This window comes from Galeopterus variegatus, unplaced genomic scaffold (genome assembly GCF_000696425.1).
Source record: "Galeopterus variegatus unplaced genomic scaffold, G_variegatus-3.0.2 Scaffold1400, whole genome shotgun sequence".
Taxonomy (NCBI): Eukaryota; Metazoa; Chordata; class Mammalia; order Dermoptera; family Cynocephalidae; genus Galeopterus; species Galeopterus variegatus.
The window spans coordinates 208,361-225,090 of record NW_007727511.1 but is presented as its reverse complement, the minus strand read 5'-3'; the positions used below and the strand labels follow the sequence as shown (position 1 = coordinate 225,090).

The following is a 16,730-nucleotide window of genomic DNA, read 5'->3' as shown; positions in this document are numbered from 1 at the left end:
GGTGCTTGATACTTTTGTAGGTGGCATGTTGTTCATTTCTTAAATTTGTAAAACAGATAATGGTAACCACCATTTTTGGCAGAAGTGAAAACATGAAAGCAAGAAATGTTAAATGACATGTCCAAGGTTACACAGTGGCAGAGCTGAGACTCAGAACCTAAGGCTTTTTTTGGCTATCTAGATATAGGACCAGGCTGGCACTAATTTTGCCTTTTCATGAAAGCTATGATGCTGATGATTGACCAAACCAAATTAAACAAACAGAATTTAATATGTATATTAAGTTATTCCTACTTTGGTGCAGCATTAGATGTGAGAATATTTTATTGCATTATTTGCCAATAGAAGATGTCCAGTGGTTGGATTTTCTGTAGTTTGCATTTTAAGGCACTTGGCTAGTTAGATTCATGTTATCAATATAAGGCACTTAAGCAAGCAGGCTACACACAAATAGTTTTTACCTGTAATTTTGCTTCATGATGAGCTTTCCTTTCCCCTTCCCTTTGCTTCCAGCTTCCTTTTGGTCCCTTCAGCACATTTCCTTAACACTAACCCAGACAGATTAAACCACAGAGGCGGGGGGGGAGAGAAGGAAAAAGAAGACTGCATTCTAAGTGGAGGGAACTGGGAGAGTATCCCATGACTATAAAGTTCAGAGTGGTTTTCCTGTCTGTCTGGTAAATTCTTTTTGGGTCTAATTCTCGAAGAGTTTCAAAAATTTCTCATACTACTGCAGCCTCCAGGAGGCTGGGGATTTAGAAATTAATAAATTAAAAATAATTTTAATTAAAAAACATGGTAATTGCCTTTATAAAGTTTTTGGGACAGCGAAGGAGACAAATATTTCATCAAAGAAGTAGTTACAGTATAAGAAGTGCTATGGAGAAGTGTGCAGTAGGTATATTGGAGTTCAGAGAAATGCCTAGTTTAGCCTGGAGTGAAGGGTGAGTTAAGGTTTCCCACAGGTTCTTTCAGCTTAAGCCTAGCTTTTGAGGGACTGGTAGCTAGGTATGCAGAAGGCAGTGGGGGTATAGTTATTCTAGGCTAAGGGAATAGATGTGTAAAAAGTGGGGGGGGGGAGTAATTTGTGAGTATAATTAAGATAGGGAATTGCAGAATATAGGGATGTTTGGATTATTGGCTGCTTCTGGAAGAGTGAGAGAGATGAGACAAGAAAGATAATAAGGGCAGAAAGAGAACTCTCACTGCGGATAAAAACTCATACACAAGAAAAGAGTTATTATAGTGTATTTACAGATTTCCGTTTCCACAAATTCCCAAACTTAGCTGTCATTCTCTGGATCCTCAGGTTCCTAGCAGATCTCAGGATTCAAATTGAACCCTATTTAGTTTGGCGACCAGTTCAAGCCAGAACCTGGCAGATTTGAAGCAGCAATATAGCAAGCCATCCAAGGATGAAAAATATGGTTCAATAATATTGATAATGGCTGCCATTTATTGAGCATTTAAGTGCTTGGTTCTTTCCAAGGTACATTATGAAATTGTCTTTAATCCTTTTACATTACAAGACAAGTGGTTTTATGTCCATTTAACAGATTAAGAAACCTTCCAGGCTCTGGGAGGTTAATGTCAGCTTGCCCAGTCAACAGTAGGGATGGAATCAAACCCAGGTTTGTCTGTCTGAGACTACAGTGCGCTCTTTTACTAATCCACCAGGCTGCCCCTCACAAGAGGGTACATGTGGTTCCTGGGGCGGGTGGAATGGTAGCTCAGGATGTAAAATGACCACTTCAAAGGCAGGAAAACTGCTATTTCATGTTTGATGTTAATAAAAGGGCAACAAGAAGCCATCTTAGTAGTACCTGTTCAAAGAAGCTCTCTGGAATATAATGGCATCAAGATCTTTGGTCAGGAATACAAATAACCTCCTCATTGTCTTCTGTGATGTGGAAAAATCAGATTTTATTACAAGTATTTTGTTTTCAGTTTACAGTTCTATCTAAAGGACCAAATAACTTGCCAAATGGCAGTGTTTATACTGTGAAGCCCATCCGTTTTCTTGTGAGATGTTTGATTTGTATGTAGAGTTAAAATTGGGCTTGCAATATTTAAATACATTATCTGCATTTGGCAGATACTTTTTAATGAGTGAAGTTGTAGGTATTCAGATTGTCGATATGGCCTAAGGTGAAGAAAGCCAAGTATTCCCTTTTGAAATTTTGGCTGGATGCTGCAGTTTTTTGGATGGGAGCTCTGAAGAATCCTTCTCATCCTATCTGTTAACACAGTGCTTGTTTGTATGTATAGTCTTACTGTTAAGAAAATGAAATTAGATGAGACAGAAAGACTTAAGACAAGAATTAATATGTAAAGGCCATATCTTTTGTCTTTTCCTACCAAATTTCTTCTTGTCCATTTAGCCATGTGTATACTTTCACTTTTCCTGTTTTGAATGGAGCTGAAATAACATGGTTAATTTTGATTTAAAGGAAAGATGACTCCTTTTTTTGTGTGTTCAGTATTTAGTTTCCCAGAGATGTGTTTATTTTTCAAATGGCACAATACTTTGGGATTTTGGTGTCCTTTTCATTTTCTTAGGAAAAATGTTATTTTTGACACTGTTCAGGAATTTCTAACTAGAATATTCTCCAGGTTAGGGGAAGAAATTATTTGTAGGTATAATGCAATTTCTCTCTCATAGTTTGCAGTGTTTTTTTATAACATAAATTTTCTCATTTTAGTGTAGTAGAAATCGTTTAAAGTTTCAACCATAAAACCATTTTAGAGGGAATAGTTAAAGGAAGTTCACATTTAAAAATATTTATATCACTTTATGAATTTATAATATTTATTTAGAAACTTCTTTTCTTTTTGGTCTTGAATACATCTTGAAGGTGAATGTCCTGTATCATTTATTTAGGTTAAAATGAATGTATTAATGTATAAACTGACATTTGTCATCCTCACAAACATTAATAAATTAAATATGAGGGCACTTCAAAAAGTTTGTGAATAAATGGAATTAAAGGATGATACAGATTCTTCCATGAACTTTCTGAAGACCCCTCATATGAGTCCTACCTATGACCAGTGACAGATGGAGTTCTCCTCTACAAAAGCTATGTCTTGTGTGATTTGGGTCCTTTACTCTAAAAGGAAAATCAGGTGTTTGCTACTTGGCACACTTGTCTTTTTTTTTTTTTTTTTTCCTTTTTGTCTTTTTTCGGGACCGGCAACGGATCGCAACCCTCAGTGTCGCACCCGTACTGGACCTGGACCGGGACCGGCAATGGGATTGCAACCCTCGGTGTTGCTCCCGCACCTCGCTCAGCCAGTGAGCAGCCAGTCTGTATGTGGGATCTGAACCCTTGGCGGGAGCGCCGCCGCACTCCCAAGCGGCGCACTGTAGCAGTGCGCCACCAGGCCGGCCCGGCACACTTGTCTTTGATAGTCAGTAAGTGAGAAAAGTTAGACTACTGTTTTAGAAATTATCGAGCCAAATTTAAAGAAATACAACGTGACTAAAGCTTGTGACTGATCAAAGATAATACGTATTAGAGATCAGTGTATAAGCTGAGATCTGAATTATAGGGTGGAGGAGTAATCAGCAATCTCAAACCTAGATGTCTGCATGTGTTTGGCAGCTAAAGACACCTCTAGTCACCTAGGGAATATAAGCTTAGTTGCTAAATCTCATTTTTCAAGTGAAGCTAGAAATCTGAAATTATATATGAAATCTTCCAATTTCAAATGTTTGCCTACAATCTTTAAAGTATTTAAAATATATCGTGTGATTCAATTAGAGTGCTTCTGTAGTGTAGGCTGGCAATTGGTGACATCTCTTTAAGGCCTCCTCACTGCCTCATCCCCCCCCCCCCCCCCCCCCCCCCCCCCCGCCCCAATTGATGTAGCTTTTGCATATACATATTAAAGAGGTTCTTCTGTATCCTTGTCCCTACTGCCTGTCCCCTGCCTATTGATAACCACTGGCAAGTGAATGATAGATACTTAATGCCTCAAGGAGTTTAATACTGTCAGGGAGGCCATTATGCTACTTTGCTATGCCATTTTATATCTAAGTAGAATCATGCATAGGTAAGCAGTTTATTCAGAGTACAATATTAGACCAATGGATTTTAGTGTAACAGTATGAAAAGTTCATCAGTAGGGTTTCAGATTCTACATGCAACCAACCTTTAAGAAACTATGACTTGCTGAATTTTGCTGTAGAATATTATTTATGTACGTATATATGTACTGCTGCTAGCCAGTACGGGGATCTGAACCCTTGTCCTTGGTGTTATAACACACTGCTCAAGCCTGCTGAGCTAACCGGCCATTCCTTTTTGTTGTTTTTATTTTTTGTTTTTGATATTTTTTGCATAATTTAAAAAGCATTTTAAAAGTGCTTAACTGGGAGGTTGCTTTGGTTGACATTTGTGGCTGTTTTAGTAAGAAGAATGAACAATTACTCATTTTCCCCCCAACATCAGTTTAGCATTGGTTACTTTAATGGCACTATGATGCATTTTAAAACAGAGTTCTCAGAGTGTGGACTGCAGACCCTGGGGGTCCTTATAGGGGCTCTGAGGTCAAAACTATCTTAACAGTAATAGTGAAACTTTATTTGTCTTTTTCATGTTTTGACATTTGTGCTATGGTTCAAAAGTAATGGTGGGGAAAATACTTGCTTTTTAGCGCAAATCATTGCAGTGACACCAAACTGTACTGATAGTCATTCTTCACTTTCTTGCACATGCAGGGGAAAAAAGCCAGTTTCACTTAAGGGTATCCTTGATGAAGCAGTAAAAATTATTAACTTTATTAAATGTTTACCTTTGGGTATAGGTCATTTTAATGTGCAATGTGACAAAATGAGAAGAACATAGGTTGTCTTGAGAAAAAGTACTTTCACAGTTGTTTTAGTTGCAGGGTGAACTAGCTGCTTTCTTCATGGAAACCATTTTTATTTGAAAGAGTGACTGACAAAATATGGTTATTCAGACTTCGGGATTTCACAGACTTTTTTTTTTTTTAATTTTACTTTATCAGTATACAATGTAGTCTATTTTTGGGTCCCTTTACCAATGCCTCCTTTCCCCACTCCCTCTTCCCCCAAGCAGACATTTTGTTGATAATGAATGAAATGAGCATGTCACTTTAAGGAAAACAACAAGGTATTTGTTGCTAGCGGTAAATATGAGCTTTCAAGCAAAAATTAGAATTGTGGGAAACTCGTATTCCCCACTGTGAATTTGACACTGTAGATTGTAGCAAATGTGATTTTTGCAGATTTGTATGATATCTGTAGATATTTTCCAAATGACCAGTGTATGCTGTTATGGAATCGTGTGGGTAAAGGATTTATTCAAAGTTTATTGATACTTTGTTTATTGATAGATTTCAGATTCCACATTGCTCCCAACCTTTAAGAAACTATCACTTGTCAAGTTTTGGTGTAATATGAAAGGAGGAAATCTACAATTATCTGAAAAGGGTATTAAAATATTTCTCTCTTTTTTTTAACAACTTCTCTATGTAGGGCCAACTTTTCTTCCTTTGCTTTAATAAAAGCAACATACTGTGACAGATTGAATGCAGAAACAGACCCGAGAATCTAACTAATTTACATTAAGCCTGGTAATAGAGGTTTGCAGAAATGTAAAACAGTCCTCCTATCAATTTCATAGGTAATTAATGTTAATATGTAGTGAGTTTATCATTTTTTAAATGAAATTTTTCTTGGTTTTTAACTTTAATATTATAAGTGTTAATGGTTGTAACTCACATAAATAAAAGCTTTTTGGGGTCCTCACTAATTTTTAAGAGTGTAAAGTGGTCCTGAGATCAAAAAGTTTGAGAATCACTAAAGTACATTCTGAGGAGTGGCGAAGGGAAGCTGTTAAGAAGACTGCATTAAAGAATATTATATGCATTTGTCACTCCACAACCAGAGATTCTGATTTACTTTTAGAGAAAACTCTCCTATAAGAGATACAAAGAAATAAATTTATAGTCTTTGCTTTCTTGAATCCTGAGAACCTTTTGTTTCTGGTAACATTTTAAATTCCTGTTGGGCCATTACAATAATCTTACTCATTGGTTCCTTATTAAACTTTGAAGTGTTCTGTGGTCAGCTATGATGTGAAAAAAATTAAGGACAAAATGTGGAGTTACAAATATAGCTAAATTTTTATTTACTTATTCTAAGATTATGGCCTTTCCCCTTTTTTGGTGTGAATGTGACATGTAGTGATTCTGTGTGTTATCAGAAGAACAGTATTGCTTTTGTCATTATTTTCACACCTCCACCCCTATTTGCTGTTCTGTGAGATCCCACAGTTGGAGAACCAATGATCAGGGTTAAATTCAGATACAAGAATTACAAAATGGATTTCCAAAAATGTGTCTGAAAATGAAATGTCTTGAATTCAAATTTCAGACATACAATGAGCGAGTTTTTCATACAAAGATGAGAGTGAACCATCCCTAATGTGTTGGTGCTTTTTGCTTGGGCTGAGGCAACCCAGAAGACTGGTGTGACTTTTCACAGCGGCCCAACCCCATTCTACCACCAGTGTGGGGTGTGTGTGTGTTTGTGAGAGAGAGAGAGAGAGAGAGAGAGAGAGAGAGAGAGAGAGAGAGATTGGAATCCAGGTGGAGTGAGGATCCTGCCTTCCTCTAGGGCTATAGGAATAATCCTTTCCAGGCTCTCTCTGCCATCCCCAGCCCTCTAGGTCAAAGTAGCTCCTAATATTTAAGTCACAGTACTGAGTGTGTAGGGGGAAGGGCTTTATCCCCTTCCCCTAGGAACAAATCCACAGTGCATGCAGTATGAAGAGAAGACTCAGTTGGCTCCTCCATCTCATACCAAAGACCCCAGTAAAGGGGCTGCCGCCTGAACTGGCCTTGGGTGGTTTGCCATTGGCTTGCTCCAGAACTGTGTAAACCCAGATTTTGGGTTGAGTACTCTCTGGACTGGATTGAATAAACTAGCTCCAGGCTCTCAGTTTGCTGGGGGAGGGGTGGGGTGGGGTGGGTGGGGCTCTGCCTACTAGATGCTGGCACAAGTAAATGATCATCTCAAAATGCCCTCTGCAACTTTGCACGAAGTACAGTCTTTTCTTCCAGTTACAGTGCTGGCAGGTGGGACCACCATGTGATAGTTTGAATTTATTGATATCAGTGATATGAATCACTGCATTCGAAGAAGCAGTTACAAGGTGGCAGTGTACATAGTATAGTACAATAGTTGTATAGAAGAACAATGTGTGAAAGTTGAGGACTGATTGCCTATACTGAGGAAAGTGTATGGTGATATAGTGGAAAGACCATGTTCTGTGGTTGGAGATGGGTTTGGCATCTGTCTCGTAACACAGGAGTTGCTCAAAAAAAAAAAAAAAAAAATTGTGCATGCGATTTCACTGCTCAAGTTTTAGGCTTTAAGATTTAGAAAATTTGCTTTTGGAGAAATGCCAGAAATATTCCTATAGTATTTCTTTTTCCACCAGAATATATCTGGGCACAGATTTTTAATGTACTGCATTTTTGTTTTGGCAATGCCTGTCTTCTCAGACATGAATGACAAGAGGTGAATTTTACATTTTCTGCAGGAATGTGTGATTTAGTATTAGTATTGTAGGTAACCTTGACTGTTGTCAGTTCTTTGTATAAATTAGTAAGCCCTTTACTCCAAAATAAAATTATAGGGGTATGTAAAATTTTATTCCACGAATGGATATCCAGAGGTTGGTGTGGGGTCACTTTGAATTCAGTTTGCTAATACAGTTATTAAGCGGTGAGATTAAATGTTTTCTCCATGTTAAATGATCTGCTTATAAGAGTTATATGGGCATCTATCCTGAAAGAAATCTGTACATTCACACTGTTCTTTCTTGTTTTTAACTTTAATTTGAGGTGGAAGACCTAGGGAGTTAGTTTTGTTGAGATTAAGATCAATAGCCTATTCTGCCTCTGAAACAGATTGTATACGAGTGACATTGCACATTTTTCACTGTTGGAACTGTATCCGAAAGAGTGGAGAGGTAAGGAAAGACTTGGCAAGTTTTATCCTGTCTCAAGAGTCTATGAAGACAGTTCAGAGAGAGACACTGATGGCTAGTATGTTAAGTAGACAGTGAAGGTCCTACATGAGAGAAAAGTTGTAGGCTTCTGTAGGAAGAAAAAGAGGACTACCAAGAAAAATTTATGGAGAAGGTAGTATTTGAACAGTGTGTGAAATAAGTAGAAGTGAGACTGGAGGAAATGTACTGGTGGCAGATTATGCCACTTTCTTCCATTAAGCTGATAAACGTGGTATACCTTGTCTTACAATTCCGGATGTATGGAAATCGTGTAGGGGGTGGGATGTTGGGAATATCTTTCTGTCCTCAAGAACTGAAGCCTTTTGGAGATTTAAGTGTACCTCATTTTTTTTTTAGAAATTCAGTAAGAAAGATTCATCCAGTTTAATGCAGTGTAGGGGTGTGTGTCTGACCATGCAGATGTGTTACCTGGCAGTGGGTAGACAGAGGATTACAAAACTGAAGAACCTGTACTAACTGCTATTGCCAATTGAGGATCAGTGAGGAGATGAATTATCTTTGAAATTGTAATGTTAAATTTAGGGAAAATGAGACTGAAATGATAGGAGATTTCAAGAATAGCAATAAAATATGTTAGCTTCTAGCAAGTAATGTTATATACTTTGTTTTCCTGTCTTTCTGTTACCTTCCCTTGGTGCTTTTTAAAAAAATTTCAGTCTGTGGATCTGCAAGATGAACTATAAACTTAAAAGAATAAAATAGGGTTTTTAATTGGAATATGGAATAAATCTTTGTTGTAGGAGTACTAAGGATTGTCAAAAGCTTATTGCTAACCTGTGTACTGTGTGTTACAGCTTCCTCACAAAGGCTTGCCTGTCTGTCCTTGAATGAGATTAAATACTGAGTTATGGGGTTATTTTGTTACTCTGTACTCTTGTTTTCTATTATAACCACATGTAAAGATTTTTTTTCTGAAATGGAATTTGGTGAGCTCTAGCATGGTTTTCCTTTTATTTTGAAAAGGAAACCTTATTAATATTGCTAGGAGAGGAAATATAGTTAATAACTTTAAGCATTGTAAGCTTTTGGACAAAGATCCTTTAAAGTGTGGATGAGTGTCTATTAATTATATAGAAGCATTCAGTTACTTAGTAAATTTAAATTAATATGATCATTGGCTTGTAGTCGTGCTATGATTTGTGTGTTTCCTGAGGACTTTATAATGTAAAAGGGAACCAAATACTCCTTAAATATACTATTCTCTTTTTGCTTGAAGGTTTCTTTGTCAGTGTTACCCGGATACATGTAATTTGTAGGGGGCCCATTTAGTCATAACTGTCTTGAGATCTGGAACAATGATACATTTTGTATAAATTTTGGGATTGAATTGAAGAATTTTAAAACATTTGATATTTGGGGAAACGTTTTACGTGTCCGTATGAAATCCATTGTGTATGAAGGTTTCACATGAAGATAAAACTGAATATGACAGTCAGTGCCATTTCTACTATAAACATTACATATATATCCTCCACTGATACATTTCCTTTGCATACATTTGTAAGAATTTCAGTACAGAAAAAAACTATGGTGACTAATAGTTGTTCTTTACAGAGATGAGAGCCTGAGACCTAATAGGCTTAATTGGGCCCAGTTAGTAGTAGATGAGCTTGGAGTAAACTCTGGGTTTCTTGCTGTTCTGTGGGCATTGTTTCCAGCACAGATTGTTGGTGTACATTTTGAATGTGGTTAAGAATCTCACCATGATTTTTAAGATTAGAAAATTTAATTGATAGCAACCATTTCCACTATCTCCTTAGTAGCCTGAAATTTGCTGTTGAGTTCTTGAGTTATTATTTTCTAACATTTTGATATCTTCAAAGCTTATTTTAGTTGTGTAGTTACTATCAACCTAGGATGATATTTGGAGCCATGGAGGCAGCATTTAATTCTTAATCTCATTTATTGTCCGTTTTTTTTTTGGTCCTTTTTGAGACCAGCCTCACCGCGCTCAGCCAGTGAGCGCTGTGAGCGCACCGGTCATCTCTATATAGGATCCGAACCCACGGCGGGAGCGCTGCTGCGCTCCTAAGTGCCACACTCTCCCGAGTCCGCCACGGGCTCGGCCCTATTGTCCGGTTTTGAAAAAGGCTTTGGCAAATTTTATTCCCCCCAATACTGAGTACTTTGTAAAAGATCTAGAGACAGTTTTGGGCTAATAAAAAAGGAATGGAAATGAAGTGGGTTTAGTTGTATGCCAGTGAACAAGTACCTTCTAAAAGTGTCAGTACTGTGGTTTTTGGGAAGTAAAACCTATCTTAGCCCTTTTGCACACTCTGGCTCCATTCTGGTGAAAAGTTTTGTAAATTATTCATAGTAAATATGGGCCCAGGAAGGTGAAAGTTCCTGCCTTTGTCAGTCTTCTGAAGGCTGCTGTTATTGTATGGAACAGAGCCCCCTAGTTTATTTTCTCCCCATTTTCTAGTCAGCCTTTTCTCAAAGCTTATGAGTTTTACAATGCATTACTCTTAAGGTGTTTTATCTTGTCTTGGAACACAGAAGTGTACTTTGTAAATAAGCAAACTGGAATTCGCTGAAAAAAACCTAACTTTCTGGGATCAATGAAAATATGTTTTGTTAATGAAAATAAATGCAACACGTGATACAAAAGTGAAAATACATTTTTCGGGCTGCCAAATCACACATATTCAAGATGCTGTTCTTTGGGAGTATCTACTTCTTGGGAGAGAAATTAAATATGGCATCATTTGAAGGTTATTCTAGCTACTGAATGTGATCCGGTATTGGACAGTTACTGTGCGTGTTTGAAAGATGCTCCTGAGCAGTGAACAGATAATAGAACTTAAAGGACAACTGGTTCCTACTTATTGAAATAATTAGGTTATTTGCCCTTAGATTATATTGTGGCAGCTTTTAAGTCCTAAACTGGCTCTCATGTATGATTTATTTTTGAAGTATGTATAACACTTTAATCTGTTAGTACAAATGATTGAAATTTGATTTCATTCATTTTTGTCATTCTTTAGAGAGCAAAGTTCATGGAATTTCCTATTGATTTAATGTTATAATTTTTCCCATTGCTTTCTGAAATTCTCAGTTTACTTTTAAGATAATTATTTCTAAGGTTTAACTCCTAATCTCTACATTTGGTTAATCTTTACGTTGTAAAATGACTTTATTAGGTTGACAAAGTGCCTAGTTTAATCTAGCTGAATGTTAACAATATTTTATGTTAATTCAAGACTATTTTCTTGAGAGAAGCAGCAAAACCATTACAGATAATATAAGTTAATATTTCTTTGTTGTATAGCCCCTTGAGGTTTTCCTAAGCATATTCAATACCGTTTTAGAAATGGGAGGTGTTATCCTTGCTTATAAGGACTTTGAGGCTCTAATTTGTTCAGTTTTGTGTCATAAGGCCCTTCAAGAACTTCAGACTATGCTTTAAGTCAACTAGGCTTTCAGGCTTTTTTTACCCCATTATATTAGATTCTTAATAGATCTGTGCTTCCTGAGTATTTTCATTTCATGATATCCATGCACATTCAAGAGTCTTTTGGCATAGATAGCATGATTTTTAAAATGACCTTTCCATTGGGTGTTGGTTTAAGTACCAGCTCTACTGCTATTTTTCATTATATAATTCTAGAAGTCTCTTCTCATCTGTAAAATGGAATTAATGTGATTATTATTGTTGTTATTGAGGTTGTTAATGGGGTAGTAAGGGAAGGGAATTACATGTGATCTTTTGGGGACAAAATTAAAAGAGAATATAAAAAACATTCTTGGGGCTGGCTGGTTAGCTCAGTTGATTAACAGTGTTATAACACCAAGGTCAAGGATTCAGATACCCGTACTAGCCGGTCGCCAAAACAAACAAACAAACCCAAACCATTCTTGTCGTACAAAGTACTGCTATTGAAGTGCACCAAATAATGGTACAAGTGCCTGTCAAAACTATTTTATTTACAAAGTGGTGTTTTGTTTTTAAAGGTTACGGGAAGTTTCAGAGAAGCTGAACAAATATAATTTAAACAGGTAAGAGTTTTAAGATATTTTAAATCTTCTGACAAAGAATGGTTTTTCTTTATTAGGAAAAATAACTCATACTTAGTCAGCAGCCCTAGTATAAATAAGATCAATATGATTGTGATTGGGTTAAGAGTCTTTCAGTCTATCAACTTTTTATGAGTTGGGTTCATTTGAATTAAATAGTTTCCATTTGTACTGATATTTTTGAAATCTGGCATACCAAAGAGCTATAATAATCATAGGGATGTCATAATTACTATTTTTCAATTATTGCTTTAAAATATGTAAATATTAGTATTTTAAAAATAGGTTTTGCCAATTATTTTTCTTTTATTGTTTGGATTAAAAATCCCTGGGATGTATTTACCATTTTAAAAATAATTTTGGGCCAGCTCGTGGCTCACTTGGGAGAGTGTGGTGCTGATAACACCAAGGCCACAGGTTCAGATCCCTATATAGGGATGGCCGGTTAGCTCACTTGGGAGAGCATGGTGCTGGCAACACCAAGTCAAGCGTTAAGATCTCCTTACCAGTTTAAAAAAAAAAATTTTTTTTTTTGTTTTACTTAACATACTTTTTTCTTTTTCTATGCCCCAGCCACCCCCCTTTGAATGTATTGGAACAGGCTGCTATTAAACAATGTGTGGTGGGACCAAATCATGCTGCTTTTCTTCTTGAGGTAAATTATTTACTCTAAGGTAGATAAATGAAAAATAGTTAAAATACAATTGTGCATCATTGTGTTTCTTTTCAACCAGACAGAGTTATTTTGAATATTGCCTGGTTCTCTTTCCTTACTGTATAAATTCTGTGGCCCAAAGAAAGCACAAATGGTTTACTGGCACTTGAAACTAAATTAGTAACAGAATGGGAGGCTCCTGATATCTGGTTATTTCCTTATTCTGAGTTTTGTCAGATTGAGATGTTTTAAATTATTTTCTGCTGGTATATTGATTATGTATATTGTATTTCCCCAACTCAGGTGTGAGCGCCTTCTGGAAGAGAGCTTATTTATTATCCTCTGAATTGCAAGTGTTAGGCACAGAATCTGTTGAATAAGTTCACATTTTAATATGTTTTTACTTTGAGAATTTCTTCTATTTTCTTTGCTTTTAGGATGGTAGAGTTTGCAGGATTGGTTTTTCAGTACAGCCAGACAGGTTGGAATTGGGTAAACCTGATAATAATGATGGGTAAGACATGTCCTTTCTATTTAATATATATTTAGCGCTTAGATGGTATTAAACCCATGTTTTGATTTTGGTAACCCTCAAATTTAAAAAAAAGAAGGCATTACAAAAACTCAAATGCTTAAAACAGAGTAGAATGGTTACTTTGTAGTTTGGTTTTAATTTTTATTCAAATGATTTATGGCCAAAATATTAATAAAAGTAGCAGAGGAGTTAATTAGCACTTAACAGAAATAGGTTACTGGAAGAATGATATTACATATTTGGTAGGTCGCAAGTTAGATTTACCTTTTTAAATAGATCTATAGATTTGATAGATCAGGTTTTTTCTCATTAGTATTTTCAAATCAGGTAACTCAATTTGAAAACAACAGGGATTCTTTAAACTTTTGGTCATTTAAAATTATGGTGTATAAAAAAGGATGCTAGATTATGATGAGTTTCAGTTGGCTGCTTCTAAAGAGAGCATTTTAAAAATCTAAAGAACAATTTACTATTTAACATTTGTTTGCAGTTAAAACGTGAAAACAGTTTCAACCAAAAAAGAGTGCTGGATTGTCATGAAGCTACAAGTTGCTAAGTTTGCTTTTTGATGTGAAGTTTAAATTTCAGTAGGAGTAATCATTAGGCTGGTATTTTACCGCAGTAAGTCCCAGAGCAGTGAGGCCTGGAATTCCAGGTTTGTTTTCTCTCCAGTTGGAGACCATTATGTGATTGTTCCACCTGTTGTTTTCCCCCAGGTCAAAGTTGAACAGCAACTCGGGGGCGGGGAGGACATCCAGGCCTGGTAGGACAAGTGACTCCCCGTGGTTTCTCTCAGGTTCTGAGACGCTGGGCAGGCTGGCAGGCAATACCCTGGGGTAAGTTGTGGCCAGTTGAAGGCATCCAGTAGTCTGTGCCACTAGGGAACTCCGCTGAACTCTGGGTGGTGATAAAAATAACCCACACAGGCTAATTAGTTAACCCAGGTTCTCAACCTTTAAAAAATGTATAATGTTTACATGTGTTTATAATGTCACTTATGCCATTAGGTCATTTAAAATTTTATGTGAATCCATCTTTGATCATCTCTTGTGACTTATTGTTGGGTTAAAAAAACCCTAACTTTTCTTTCTGATATCTGGTAGTTCTTTCTGAATTAATTTAATGAGGTTTGTAAATGATGTAACTAAACCTTATAGCTTTTACTAGTTATTTTTACTTTTTAAATGTATTTATAAAATGTATACCTTGTAAGCTACTCAACTCCTCTACCATTTTATCTTAAGTTTATATACTGTCAAACTAAAGAAACCATATACAAATTCCAAGCTAGATGGTTTTACTCATTTTATACCTTGATTCTTGAATGGCTAGGTTTTCTGAAGATACTCAATTAATGATAAGATAATGTCAGCTCAGTCAAATCAGCATATGTGTTCAAAGGTTGATCAGAGAAAGATAGCTAGTAGCAATTTAAATTGTTTCAAAATATAATTAAGAGGAAGGGGAGAGGATGATTTTTTTTGTTTGGGGGGGCACTGTAGGGTAGGTAAAGTAAAAGTTAGATTTAAAAATTGGGATCCTAAAATTCTTTCTTTACTTTTGCTTTTATACTGAACTAAATTTATTTTGGTGTGGGAGGAAGGTCATTTAGTTGAGTGGGTCCTTCAGCTCATTAGTGGGAAGTATAGCTTTGGTCTTTATTAAAATGTTATGCATTTCCTTTTAAAGGTCCTGTGTACATAGTGTATGATAAAAAATTCTGAAAATAACATGTAAATAAATGAAATTTCATTTGATAACATGGAAAACACTTGATTGTATTTATTTAGGAAAGAATAACTATCATATATTATACTATGTCAAATAATACCTTCCTTAATGATAAAAATTTCTTTGTTTAGTTCAAGGGTTAGCAAAGTATAGCCTGTGGGTCAAATCCAGCTGCTCTTGTTTTTATTGAGATACAGCCATGCCTTGTGTTTCACTTACCATCTGTGGCTGCTTTTGTGATACAACAGTAGAGTAGTCAAGAGACTGTTTATCCCCTAGAGACTGAACTATTCATTATTCAGCCCTTTACAGAAAAAGTTTGCTGATTCCTGGTTTAGATTATCAGTTTACTCTGTTTTTTGGGGGGGGGGTGGGATTGGGGGTGGCTGGCCAGTATGGGGATCTGAACCCTTAACCTTGCTGTTAAAACACCGCACTCTAACAAACTGAGATAACCAGCCAACCAGCCAGCCTGTTTATCAGTTTACATAGTGGCATTTGTTCCTAATCCTGTGCCCTTTGTTTATTTGCCGCTGGCCTGGATGGGGATCCAAACTGTTGACCTTGGTTTTATAACACTGAGCTCTAACCAACTGAGCTATTGACCAGTCCTCTTTGTTTATTTTTAAATTTAACTTTTCATTTTGAAATAATTTGACTTTTAAAGAAGTTGCAAGAATAGTACAAAGAATTCCTCTATACCTTTTACCGAGCTTCCTCAAATGTTAACATCTTGCATAACCATATTATTGAAACCAAGAAATTAACATTGATTATTGCTTAATCTACAGAATGTATTCAAATTTCACTAGTTGTTCTACTAATACCGTTTGTTTGGTCCAGTATTCAGTCCAGGATTCCAGTTGCATTTAGTTGTCATGCTTCTTTAGTCTCCTCCAATCTGGGACAGTTAGATGCCTCATATAAGTGCAGTCATACTATACTTGTCTTTTTGTGACTGGCTTATTTCAGTTAGCACGATGTCCTCAAAGTTTGATGTAGTTCCATTTGTCTGTTTTTGCTTTTGTTCCCTGTGTTTTTGATGTCATATCCAAGAAATCATTGCCAAGTCCATTGTCATAAAGCTTTTTCCTTATTTTTTCTTTTAGGAGTTTCATAATTTTAGGTCTTATTTTTGGGTACTTAATCCATTTTAATTTTTGTATATGGTGTAAGATAAGGGCCCAACTTTAGACATGCAATTTTCACACCACCACTTGTTGGAGAGACTGTCCTTTCTCCTTTGAGTGGTCTTGGTGCCTTGTTTAATATAATTTGACTGTATACATGGGGTATTATTTCTGGGCTCTTTATTCTGTTCCATTGGTCTATTAGTCTTTATGCCTGTACCACATCATTTTGATTATTGAAGCTTTGTTGTATCCTTTGAAATCATGAAGTGTGAATCTTGCAACTTTGTCCTTCTTTTTCAAATTGTTTGGCTATTTCCGTCCCCTGATATTTCATGTGAATTTTTAGGATGAATTTTTCTATTTCTTAAAAAAAGCCATTTGGATTTTGATAGGGATTGTGTTGAATATGTAGATTTCTTTGGGTAGTATGGACATCTTAACAGTATTAAGTCTTCCAGTCCATAAACCCAGTATATCTTTCCTATCTGTGTCTTTAACTTTTTTTTACCAATGTTTTGTACTTCTCAGTGTACAAGTCTTTCACTTGCTTAGGTTTATTGCTAAGTATTTTATTCTTTTTTTTTTTTTTTTTT

General features: G+C 36.1%; 1 protein-coding gene across 1 annotated transcript in view; it reads left to right on the top strand.

Annotated features, from left to right (window-relative positions):
* Window positions 1-16,730, top strand: part of UBR5 (ubiquitin protein ligase E3 component n-recognin 5) — a 130,979-nt gene that overhangs the window by 30,949 nt on the left and 83,300 nt on the right. The window contains exons 2-5 of the mRNA XM_008576773.1: window positions 12,021-12,065; window positions 12,657-12,738; window positions 13,176-13,252; window positions 13,990-14,109. Of these exons, the coding sequence (XP_008574995.1) occupies window positions 12,021-12,065; window positions 12,657-12,738; window positions 13,176-13,252; window positions 13,990-14,109 (324 nt within the window). The remainder of the gene's footprint in view (window positions 1-12,020; window positions 12,066-12,656; window positions 12,739-13,175; window positions 13,253-13,989; window positions 14,110-16,730) is intronic.